The sequence below is a fragment of the Ooceraea biroi genome, chromosome 9 (genome assembly GCF_003672135.1).
Source record: "Ooceraea biroi isolate clonal line C1 chromosome 9, Obir_v5.4, whole genome shotgun sequence".
NCBI classification, from domain to species: domain Eukaryota; kingdom Metazoa; phylum Arthropoda; class Insecta; order Hymenoptera; family Formicidae; genus Ooceraea; species Ooceraea biroi.
Window position 1 is genome coordinate 12,551,961 of NC_039514.1, and position 13,454 is coordinate 12,565,414.

The window sequence follows — 13,454 nt, forward strand, 5'->3', positions numbered from 1 at the left end:
AAATAGCACAGAACTCCTTGGAAAAAGAAAACAATTTTAATGGCGAGAACTTTTTCATTTATTGTTTTATCGAATTTTAAATCATCGAGAACTCTAGGCAATATGTCAAATAACAATATAAATAGCACAGAACTCCTCGGAAAAGAAAAAAATTTTAATAGCTAGAACTTTTTCATTTATTGTTTTATCGAATTTTAAATCATCGAGAACTCTAGGCAATATGCCAAATAACAATATAAATAGCACAGAACTCCTTGGAAAAAGAAAACAATTTTAATGGCGAGAACTTTTTCATTTATTGTTTTATCGAATTTTAAATCATCGAGAACTCTAGGCAATATGCTAAATAACAATATAAATAGCACAGAACTCCTCGGAAAAGAAAAAAATTTTAATGGCGAGAACTTTTTCATTTATTGTTTTATCGAATTTTAAATCATCGAGAACTCTAGGCAATATGCTAAATAACAATATAAATAGCACAGAACTCCTCGGAAAAGAAAAAAATTTTAATGGCGAGAACTTTTTCATTTATTGTTTTATCGAATTTTAAATCATCGAGAACTCTAGGCAATATGCCAAATAACAATATAGATGTCCCAGAACTCCGCGAAAGAGAAAAAATTTTCAGGGTTAGAACTTTTTCCTTTATGGGTCTGATGGATTTTTAATAGCCGAGAACTCTAGGCAATATGCCAAATAACAATATAAATATCCCAGAACTAATCGGAAAAAGAAAAAAATTTTTAGGTCAGAACTTTTTCAGTTATTGGTCTAAAGGATTTTTACATAGCGCGCGCCTGTGTTGTACTAGTCATTATAAAAAATTGATGTGGAAACTTTGTAAGCAAACATCTAATTGTAAGCAAAGTTGTCTGAATAGCAATACTGGTGTTATGGTTGTCAAGAAAACAAGTTAATAGCCCGATTGTTATCGAGATACCCAAAATTCCCGATTGTCTTGTAAGGGCCGTCGCCTACCCCGAGGGAAGATTAGAGAATCGGGATGCAGGAATGTATCACAAGGCGATAGCACGCGGTATCTTTCGTGAGGCCACGTGCATCCGGCTGTTCATGCGTAGGATGTCGAGCATAAAAATTCTCGACAAGATAATTGGAAACAATGCATTGTACTCATAAATATATTTACTTTAGCAGAATTTACTTTTTTTTCAATTTTTGCATTTCTAAAAAAGATATATCATTTTTGTGTTAAATTAAATATCTTAGAATGATGAAGGAATATTGTTTACCAAAATTAATTTAATGCATTAGCTACACAAATGCATAACTGTAACATCATAATTCGCTTTTGTTCTTAACTTAGGCACAGTAATTTGCAGCAAAACACAGAAGTTCTGACCCGTTTGCGCGAGCTTTAATTATGTCATATGGATAGTATTAGCAATTCTGATACGAGAAATTAATGCACGATGTTTTATGTTGCAACTAATTTATGTTGCATGGTTAATATGGTTAAAAGACATAACATATAAATTTGAGATTAAATAGATATTAAATAAATATTTTACGATCGCTACGTGATATGTATACGGTTTAACTTATAAAATGAAGAAATGCCTTTCCGACGTATCATTGTCAAATTTAAGAAAGCCATTATGCAAGCCACCTCTCGTGCTTTCTTTCACTTTCTCTCTTCAACACACGCTTCGAGACACCGCGGAGGACCAGGAAAGCGTTCGGGAGCGCGTGGCAGGGTGTCAGAGGCAGTGAAAAATTCGCCAATTAAAAAAATCTCATTTCTCCTGGTAACGAGGGGTGGCGCGCAATTAATGTCAGACGCGAAAATGATTTATGATGCGTGGGAGAGGGAGAGAATATGGCCCGTGGGCGGCGCGGCCGAGCTTATCATAAATTAATGAATTATCAGCGCGTACGTGCGAGCGAGCGAGAGAGTAAGATCATTGATGAGAACGCGAGAGCAAGAGAGCAAATCGCGCGTGATACGCGTCAATGTGGCAACTAAAATATTCATCGAGCGCGCACTGGTGCACCGAGTGCTCTCCCTAGGCCATATTTATCCTGCTTAAAAGTTTCATGCCTACTTTGCTAACTTTCTCCGAGGGAAAAACGGCCGATAAAAAAAAAGCGTAAAGTCGTGCTTGTATGATAGTTCAAGACATGCTTTGTAAAAATCTCAATCTTGTAAAAAATCTCAATCTTGTAAAATAAATATCTCACATATAATTTTGTACATGTTTTTGCAATTTGTACATGAAATAGTTGGATGAGAAATTCATATTGAAAAGGAGAGAGAAAGAGAGAAGGATTTTTATTAATTTCTTTTCTGGTAGTGTTTCGTTAGCAATAACATTCGAATTAATCGTTCTCCACGAATCCGATTAATTCCAGCACGTGTGTATGTATTCCGATGCCTCATAGGAATTCGAATTTTAATGCTTTATATATACAGAAAAGTGTACCTCACCTTGTAACAACTATATTTTATTTAAAAAGTACTCTGGTTATTTTATTATTGTTCCAAATCAATTCCAATTATTGATCAGTTCCAATCAAATCCAATACCTATCGACAATATCGAAATCCGCAACGGAAGTATAAATTGTATAAAGGTTATGGCTACAAACTTGTACGTGAAAATCCCCGAGATGCTGTTCCGACCGCCGTCCACGATTGTTCTCGATATAACCTCAAAATGTTTATTCACGCATTTATGTTCAAACATTCCCACGAAAATCGCGCGATTAAACGAACGTTTGAGCGATTGCCATCCGTTTCGAACTGGTGACGTCACGGCGCGTTCGAGATTCTGGGCGGCCGTCGATCAGTTACCGACAAGGTCGGTCAACTTCACGCCGCGCGCCGCCAGTGTCGCAATATGGCCACGTGCTGAGGCGTGCGGAGTGTTTACGGTGCAAGCGCTTCCGCGCCCGTGCGATCCGCGTCGTCGTCGTCGTCGATGACCGCGATCGGTGGTCGTGACTCACGCGACGTGGTGTCCGCGTCTCTCGACGATGACAGGGCCGCAGTGGTGACCGTCCGATGAGCCGGGAGCGCGCGCGTGCTACTCGCGGCCGAGGATGGCGAGCATGGACGACGAGCCCCAAGTAGCCGGGTGCGCCTACGGCTGTCGGGACGCCACCTGCATCACCGGCAACACCTCCGGTGACGGACGCGGCGATGGAAGCGCGAGCCGCTCCGCCGTGCGGAACTACCGACCGCACAGCAGCCTCGCCCGGATGCTTTACGACAAGCGAAAGGCGGACGAGTGGCTGGCGGTGTACGACAAGCGCAGGGTGAGTGTGACGATGCTTCAAGGGGTAATCGAGGATCATGTAGGTCCCCCGCAACCGAGAAGGGTGTAAGACGTGAAAGAGTGGAATGCGCAATGAAAAATTTGTTGTCCGCGTTTTTCGCGAGAGAACGCGCGGTGCGTCGTGTCGCGACGTCGGCGACGTGCCGTGCAAATAGACGCGTCACCGCCGTCTTGTCGTAACAAGCGTGTTGCATCTTGCACTTCGCCTTCCGCAACTGACTCCGCTCCGTTACAACCGCCTGCGAACTGCGACCGATGTTTACCTCGCCGCGCGCGACGTCACCTTTTGGGGTCGTGTCGGTGGCCTCAGGGCCGTGAGCGCCGCGCCACGCGCCACGCCGTGATTTGTTTCAGGCCTGAATGCATCTGATTGGACGCATAGTCGTTCAAAATTGCCGTACGAATGTACGATTCGCTCGTGAAGTTGCACATGTGGATAAATTGTCTCGCAAATGATTATTATTGATACAACTATTGATCCAACGTGAAATTAAGTAGATTAAATAATCAGGTTTATTTGATCTTGATAAGTCAGAATTGTAATCAAAGTACTATTTGTTCTAACAAACAAATGTATTTTTAAGAAACTGTTATCGGATTGGAAACATAATGGTGAGCTTGAAAATCTTGAAGATCGATTGCAAGTCATGGCAAGTAACGACGACAACGCCGGTTAATAAATTATAACGTCTTTCTCTAAGGATACAATCAGGCTGCACATTTTCGCGTCTTGCAATGTGTCGGTACAAAATTCGACTACGTTCCGGCAATCTTCATTCAAACGCCTAGTTATCCGGTCAGATCACCCGTAATTTATGCGACTGTGAATTAATTACAATTTCCCAGAAACCACCCACCGTCAACTTTACGACTGCGCCCATGGGCATCTCTTGGGCGTCAAGAAAGATTTTGTTTTCCGAGAAAAGGGGTTCTGAAATGTTCGCGGGTCCAGGACTCTCTCGCGCCATCAGGGCCACCAGGGGTAATTGGGCGGTCGGGGGGAGGAAACCGGCGTTGCATGGGGAGCACGGGTGGAGAGAGGGGGGAGGGGGGGGAGGGAGAAGGGCAGTAATAATTAGTACAATTACCGCACAAGGCCAACCACTGACTACCCCCACTCGGCTGAACGGCGAGAGACGTAGACGCTGCTCGAGAGTCAAGACCGTGCTCGGTAATTATGGGATAATTACGTCCTCGATATTCCTGAAACATCCTCGGGGCCGCTTCGGGCACTGTCCACGGTGTACCGGGTCCTCTCTCTTTCCCTCCGCGCTTTCCTATCCTATTTATAATTACGGTGAAGACGTCCACGCCAATTTAACTCGCGGCGGTCACGATCGTGGTCTTCACGACGATCGAAGCGAAAAATGCGGGCTCTCCTCGCGAGCTCTTCGTCGATCTACGATGTGGATATAATCGAAAGCATGAGCACAGGAAATCGGCTCACGAGATTTGCAAATGGTACCGAAGAATCGTAAAAGTAAATGTCGTAAATGTCTCGAAGCGAAATATATAATAGATTAGATGTCAGACGTTATTTAATATTAGAAAATATTAGATAAGAAATGTTGCATCGAACAATCCGTTTCTGTTTTTTACAGATACGTTTATTCTTGATACTGCGTCTACTTGATATCTGTTTTTCTCACAATTGATATCTTTGAAGAGGTTTAGCAATTGACTCAATTGCTCTAACACTTAACTTGTTTGAGATTGATATCGCATGATGGTACCATCGTAAATAAGATTGTTGAATTTGGCATTAACAAGCCTTAGCTTTTATGCTCAATTAAATACTTTTAATGCTCCAATATGTTTTATAATATTCTATCACGAATAAAGATTTATTTTGTAATACTTCTCATTTGAAAATTTAATGATATTGGATTGACCAAAAAGTCTGATTTTTTTCAGCAAAATTCAAATACAAAACTTTGTATTAATTCTTATAATACAAAGTTTTGCGTTTGAATTTTGCGAAAAAAAACTGCACGGACTTTCAATCCAATATATAACAATTGTCATTGGATTAATATAAACGAATGCAAAAAGTGTTATTATCACGGTTACGTGCATATGTAGGCATGTATTAAAATTGATAAACTGCTACCTGAGATCTCATATACAACTCCTATGTTTAATTCTATATAAATAGCGCCGAAAGATAACTCGTGTTATCTGTTAATATATCGTTATCAATGTATACCAAAAAGCATACACTTTTGCTTCATCGATACATTTCTGCGCCTTAATTTAATAGTACTTGATCAATAATGAACTATTTTCACCGATCGTGCCGAGAAATCTTTCTATACTCTTTGAAAATATTCTTTTGAGAATTTTATTCTCTAATAATAATATCTCCCTCCATAAGCGTGCACGTTATTGTGTGTAAAAGTTTTTCTCTCGCAAAACTACTGTCAAGAGCTTCGCTATTTTGAGAGCGGAACTCTCCCGATAATCTCACTCCAAGAATGATCCTCGAGTCACGTGTTGGACCCACGATCGAAATTACACCCTTAAATCGAGCTGGTCTTCCGCTCGAATCAAGTCCGGACAATCCGCTCGCGTCTCACCCTTCAAGCGATATAAGACGAAGAAAAAAAACAACAGTGGCTTTTATCTCTGTATCGTATCCTCCGTCTCTCTTTCTCTCTTCTTATTTTCTCTTCTCGTCACCCTCGTCGCGAAAGCGCGGGGCGAATCGATCTCGACTCCGACCGCGGCGCGTAGTCGGGCAGGTGCTCACGGGAGAAGGGAAGAATCCCATTCGGTCGCGTGAAACGAGAAATTTGAATTTCGAGCGGTGGCAGGCGGGGGGTCGCGGGCGACAGAGGATGCCCCGCGAGGCCTCCACCCATCCCGACAACATCGACGGGAGACGTCACTTCGCCCGTCGTCGTCGCCGTCGTTCCGAGAGCGTCACGCTCTAATATCCCTCCTCAGCAAGGTCTGAAAACTTTACTTTCCGCTCGCGGACGCGTAGTGGTGTTGATGCGGCGCGGCTCCGGTGTTTTAAGCTTTTAAAAAGGGCGACGCGGAACCCACGACATCCGTGCATCTCTGCGAGCGGATGAGGGACGAGGGAATGAGAGGAGGACCGAGGGAGAAGGACGTTGCGCGCTGCTTTGAAATATTAAGTGACTGATGGATGAGGCTTTTGCGGAGGAGGCGAAGGGCGAGGAAACTGGCAGAGGGACGCGCGCGCGAGACGAGTATATCTCATCTTCGCTCCTGGTTTTCTCCTCGCGCCCGTTGTCCTTGTTACCCCAGCCTCATGCATCTCCTCGACCCTCGTACCTTTTTCTCTCGCGTCCCTTCCGCCCAGACGCGCGTGTTCTCTTTCTTAAGAATTTTAAGCGCGCCGTGCAATGATCGTCGCGATCGATGCCGTTTCCTGAGTCATCGGTGCACGGATGCGTGATCACCGCGCGGTGCAATTCTAGCGGTACTCGCGGACGATAGTGTTCGATAGAAACAGAGGGAGACGGCAAACGGAAAGAATCGATTGTCACGATGCGGGAAAAATAATGATAACAAAAACGGTCGATACTGTGAACTTAGTCACGACCGTACTGCTTAGCGCTACGTAAGTTTACACGTGTGACTCATATAAGACATCTTATTAATATTATTTATTAAGTACTCCGTTATCCGTATTTTCCATACATCCATACGCGTACAGAAAACTTAAATTCTTTCTGACATAGTTCCGTCCTTTTATTACTACATTCTTCTATCGTAATCGGCAGGTTGCCTCGTAGCAAATTTCGATCTTCCTGGTATCATAATTTTTTATCGATCGATCGCCAAGCAGCGCGACGTCCATCGGATCGCAACACCGGCAATCCCAAACACTCGTTATCAATCAAAATGCACGTACCCCCGGGCGAATCTGTGGTGCACGCGCGTGTACGTACTCACTGTGCCGACGCGACGCTGCAACGCGCTCCGGACGAGGAGGCTCGCGGAAGTGGTTCGCGCGCGCTTGGCGCGCGAAACAATCTGTTACGATATGATTACAATTTGCGTAACACTTTACAGGCCCGGCGGTGCATCTCACGCGTTACCGCCCGCTCGTGACGCTATCGATCTTCCTGTAAATGCTGACGTTAAGGGGTGCCTATCGTTGCGCGATCGCGCACGCACCGCACGCATGTCCGCCGTTAAACGGCAACAGTAAATAACACCCCGACGTTCGCTCCTCCACTCTCGCCTCCCCCTGCCGTTCCCATGGTACTCATTACGTGGCTTCAAACCGCGAGAACGTGCAAGAAACCGCCGCGACTAGATACGCTATCGCGCGCAATTGTTTGGGGTGCTGCAGAGGTACTGGATGACACGCCTCGCGCGCCCGTTTACGGCGCGGCGCAGCTTGTCCTCTCGCAACGCCACTTCCTCCTCGGCGGCCCCCCAGCATCGCGAAGAAGGATCTCGACGGAGGATCCGCGATAAATCCGGATGGCCGGCGGATCTCTCTTCTCTCTCGCTTATCGTGCCGCGTAATCGCACGTGGCTCACGCACACGGACCGGTTACATCAGCAAACCGATTTTTGCGGGCGTACACTCAGCTCACCGCGAAGACGAATGTGATTGAGAGTATGGAACCGCACTATTTCTTTTTTTATTAATTTTATTACGCAAGAATTTGTTAATGCGAATTTTTTCTGAACGTTTGTTGACTATTTGGAGAAAGGTGCATCAGAGGATGAAATGGTACGATTGATCCTCGAGCATTTTGACACTTGACGTGAGATCAAGGCGCGAGAAAAAGAAATGACTCAGGTTCACAACAGAGATGCGTAAAACGAGCGGGCTTCGCTGAAATCGGAGGAGGACACCGGAGAGGCGCGCATTATAATTTGCAAGTTATTTCGCGCGCCCCGCTATAACACGGATCGGATAACGAAGCCGCGAGACGCACGCAGATCGTTATCGGCTCGTTCTCGAAATGTTCCTCAGGGGCACGGATGCGGCGCAGCTAGTCCAGGAACGTGTGCGACAAGAGAGTGCCCTCCTTCGTCTATGGAACGTTTCACGCACGATCGATCTCATGCCGCACGTCGAAAAAACGGATCTTATTGTTCGCCCGTGCGTGTACACGTATGCGTGCGTCCGATAACGATCTGGTACCAATCTCAGCCGTCCATCCGCGCACGTTACATAGTTGCCCTTTTTTATCTTGAAGCGATATAACGGATTTGCATTCGTTAGGGCGTGAGCATTTGTTAATCTCAGTCATTAACTGTCTGATTTACTTTACATCCCCCTACTTCCGATATATCGATGTTTCCATTATTTTATTGACAATGAAATAAAAATATTAAAAAATAATGAAATAGAATGAGAAAATAATAATAAAAATAAAAATATTTGCGATTATAAGAGACATTTTATAACTTAAGGTCAAAGGAGTTAAGCGCAAAAGTGCATAGTGCTGATTACTTGCTTCGATCATCCTCATCGCCACCCTCGAAGGAGGTTCTCCGGATCTAAAGCGTTCTTTTTTCGCCGTAAACGAACTGATATTCTAGGCGCGATCGGCCTCGTTAGCTCATCGTCGATCTCGATGAAAACTCCTCACGGTTAGTTACACCACCGTTGCTTTCCCAATCAAGACACTCGGCACAGCGCTCCCTCCGTGTGATTTTTCCTGAAAGGGGTACCAGCTTGCTTCACGCTTCCGCCTTCGTTTCCTCAATTTCCCGCTGACTGCTCTTTGCCAAAGCGATTTGCAGACTTTCCTTGTGAGCTGACTACTTAGTGTAATTTCGCTGTTCAGGTTTCTGATGCAAAAATTGTCATTCTGATTTTTGCGATATCTATGATTTTAATATTCAATAAATTGCTTTATTAATTGAACACAAACACGTAGGCATTAGTATTTTATATCACCAAGCAAACTCAGGATTGCAAGGAAATATTTCATTGCACTGCATATTTATATCCCAACAAATAAAAAGATAGACTGATGTCTCTCTTAGAACTTCAGTGTCTATTGTGCGAAATAAATTTACCTGTCATCGATTCTGGTCAATTATTTTCGTCACAGTCTCCATCCCTTCGGTACAGAAACATCCAAACTTTCGTTCGAACATAACTTCTAATTCCTGATCTAGAAGCGATCGATTTTCTTTTGTGAGACGCGAAATCTCGTCCCCCCCCCTCCCTTTCTCGACGAGAAGGAAAGCTCTCTCGCTTTCTCCGGAGAAAAAATCAGCTGAAAGACGAGTTCTCTCGTGCACGCTCTCGGATGCTGCGTCGCTCCTCTCCCACGGCGCTAATATAACGCCTGTCGGCCGCCGCCGCCCTGGCAGCAATAACATAATGGCGCGGGAAGAGAATGCGTTTGACTCGCGATCCAACACGCCTCAGGAATCCGAGGAGCTCTGCACAGCCGAGCGCCCAACATCCCCAGTATTCCACGCGGAAAGCATAAACCGCTCGACGGCGTTGTTTATTGTCCGCAGTTTGCGCCGGGTTTACGCGTGCTTCAGCTCAATTCTCTCCTCCCCGGACGCGAGAAAGGGATTTCGAGAAAAAGAAAGGGAAACAGACTCGTCGCCGGACCTCTGGCAAGTCTCCATCTCGCATCGGATGCGAGAGCGTGTCGTCCAGATCTCCGGTCAAGACGACCAGATGCATGAATTCAACTCCTTAGTTAGAGAAAAGCGTGTTTGACAAAGTAACAACAACTTTCTTAAAATCCTGTTAGAATCAGTTTCGTGCTAGTGGTGGCACACTTAAAATATTAAATGTAAGCAAGTTAAAAACTATTTCAATGTTTTGTTACAAGTTTTCGCGGTGCAAGAAAAGCTGCAAAAGATCGGATTTGTTGCATGATCGACTTGTATTAGCAATTTGGGAAACGCCTTTGTTGAGAGCAATGAACACGTGTCGCAAACCACAGGCCGCCCGTCCAAATAATAGTCCAACGGTTACAGTTTATACTTGCGCGTTTGCATTTTACAAGTTTTCCCATGCATCGTTCCCTGCCGGCGTAAAGCGACGCGCAACCATCCCGGACGAAGTGCAGCCTCGAACGTAACTCCCGCGATGATCAACAAACCTCCACAAACTCGCGGATCTCAAATCATAGAGCGAGACTACGCTCTCGCCATTGTTGCAAACGCGAACGACATAATCACGCAACAGAGATAGGCGGTACCCTGTTATTTTATATTTGAGACTGTATAAAATCGCGCTCGCGCTTTCTCTCTCGCATTCCGAGTGATGCATTCCCCGACACAATTTCGCGATATTCCTCCACTTCCGTCGAAACTTTTCGCGCAAAATAGAGAGCGCTCTGGAAATTCCCAATGACGACGATTCCGTCGTCAAGAAGTTTTATCGCCCGCGTCGAATTGCTGATCGAGGGAGCAGAGTACTTCAAAGTATTGTAAAACATATAAGTGTCGAGGGTCATTAAGTATCACGAGATGACCGAAATCTCGCCTGGAGGCTCTGAATGACATAAACGCGCCATTGAGCAAGGGTTGTCCGAGGTCGCCGGGCATCAGGAGCTCTCCCGGCGTGATTTTGCCGGTTCGTCGCGCGGCGAAACGCGCGACGTTGATTTAGATGGCTGCGATTTCCGAGCCGGCTACTTGTTGTCGGTGCCCGAGAGGCGCGATTCGTGCGTGTTGCCGCACAGCTACACGGAAGGTGCACGGAGTGGCAGGCGATTGTCTTCTCGTTCTCCGTCTGCGTTGCTCCGCCGCGACCCGGGATCGTTTCTTCCCTTCGTCGGGACCTTCCTCGGGCCCGCTGCGAGTCGCCACTAATGACACGAAGAGGAATGCTGTCCGGCGGCGCGCGCGACCACGTCAGTAGCCATTTGTAATGCCCCGGGGGGAAAAAGTTCGAATCAAAGTGTGATGACGTGGGGTGAGCGCGTCGGGCTACCTGCAATTAGCGACACACGCTGGTAGCCATAATTAAAATTGCACGCGCGGCGTCCGCTTTTACGCCACGCCGCGAACGCCACAAAGGCACTTGCCTTCGCACTTCCACGCATCGCCGGGCTTCTTTGTTTCGATATTATCCTCGAGGTGATGATGATGGTGCTTTTTACACCGGAGAGGAGCAGAATGAAAGCGGAAAACACTCAGCGTTGAGCGTCATAGAGATGTTTTGCCGTGGTACCGGATGTAAACGTGCATCTGACTTCTATTTGATTATCTCAGGCGACTACTATGTTCTACATCTTTATTAAATAGAAACATTTGATAAATCGATAAGAATTGTTGGCATCGTGGTAGTATGCGTTGTAATTTAAATTAACTTAAAATACATTCTATTTGAATAATTGCATTAAAATACTGACAAATAGTGCAGAAATAAACGTATGAAAATAAAATTTTACGCATGAATGTAATTAGAAATCGAACTCACTCACAGAATTAAATTTTGAGATTTATCATGTGTCAGAAAAGGAAATTAGATTTTGAATTAATCGAAGAGATTCCTTAGACGCGCGCGAAACGTGGAGAAGGCTCGATCGAAACACGATTACTCATCCGGCATCGAGCGTTTCACGAAGGTCCGACGTTCTGGTAACATAAGTGACTTGATGCGTTATATCGCCGGATCTTATCGATACCGGGCAAGCTGCCCGGCCCTCGGAGCAAGAAACGCGACGATCCGTCGCGCCTCCGCCCGGTGGACGATGACAAAGTCGATCGGTGGAAGTTCGTAGGGCCGACCAGCGGGAGTTAATGCCACGGCGAGAAGAGCGGACTGTTTTAATTAGAGAATCTAATTGATGGCCGGCTACGCGGCAACCGAGCAATCCATAAACGACTTCTTAGGGCCGCGCACCTGGGCACCACGGTGTTAATTACTCTCCTTCTGTGGCGAGGTCCTTCCACCTCTCGACTTTTTTTCCCGCCGGCTCCTACCTTTTTCGAGCGCCCTCGACTACCGAAGAGTACCGGCGAGCGAGCGAGACGGAGAAAGCGAGAAATTTACGGCGAGACGAATGCGGGAGCGGGACAGCAGATCGAGAGAGAAGAGAAGGCAGCGATTTACGATCGCGAGATAGACGGAGAAGGCGAGAGGAGGACAGAAGGGTGGAAGGGTGAAATGAAGAAAAGAGGAGACGAGAAAGAGAGACGCGGCGAGAGAAAATGAGGGAGCGGGAGAGGAGCGGAGCGAGCAACAAGTGTCCCCCGTCGCGAGGCGCAAAAGCATTCCTAATTACGCCCTGCCCCGCTCGGAGCGAAACGAGACAAAAAGCGCCTTGATTACATTTTCGTATAATTTCATCGGCCGGCTCTCTCGCCATTAAGAGCAGCCGCGCCGCGCCGCGCCGGGCCGAGCGCGCGCGCAAATTAGATCGATTCCTTAATGCCCCGGGGCCGCGTAATTGGTTCTCATTCTCGGAAGCTGACGGTGAAATCGGATATCTGTCGTGTAGCGCGGAGCCCGGTGGACCGACCGGCCAACCGACCGACGGACCGACCGGTCAACGTAATTGCTTTTCGGACTGTGTGGCGATTCGCGGCTCTCCCCCCTGAGAGAACGAGGACGCGGAGGGCGGGCGGGTAGAGAATCGTTAATGTCGCGATATGCGCCTTCGATAATGAAGCGAAAAATGTTCGGCACGACACGAAGCCCCGGTTGCGCGGGGCGCCTTAATGAAATATAAGATTTCGCGAGCTTCGTTTTTTATTTTCGCGCGTTAACGTGTCGAAATGTTCGTCGAGAATCCGAATCGACGACGAATATCCTCGCTCGTCGATGACGGTCAAAGCGTAATTTGCAAGAGCGAGCGAAAAGATACGTGAAGAAACTCGCGGCGTAATTGCGCGGACTCTCAAGAATGTCGTGCGGTTTGGGAGGGTAAGAGATTGATCCGCGAGCGAAGGATATACGTATCGTTAATACCGTAATATGTAGCCATGATGAAGCGAGAAATGCATTTTCGGCGGCCCACCCGGTGGGACGTTAATGGAAAGTACTGGTGCTGCGCGAATTTTATTCTCACAAATTGATGTACTTTGTACGGTATGATGATTTTAGCGATCGGCCGATTTTGCTCGTAATATTACGCAAAATTCTGAGAAAATCAATTTTCATTACGACCTTATCTTTAAATATATCCCCATTTTTCCTGAGGACATTGCGTGGTACAAAATTATGCTAACACAACAT

The 13,454-nt window shown here is 46.2% G+C and overlaps 1 protein-coding gene across 1 annotated transcript in view; it reads left to right on the top strand.

Annotated features, from left to right (window-relative positions):
- Window positions 1-2,845: 2,845 nt before the first annotated feature.
- Window positions 2,846-13,454, top strand: part of LOC105279520 (methyltransferase-like protein 9) — a 33,518-nt gene continuing 22,909 nt past the window's right edge. The window contains 1 exon segment of the mRNA XM_020031712.2: window positions 2,846-3,278. Within this exon segment, the coding sequence (XP_019887271.2) occupies window positions 3,063-3,278 (216 nt within the window). The 5' untranslated portion in view covers window positions 2,846-3,062.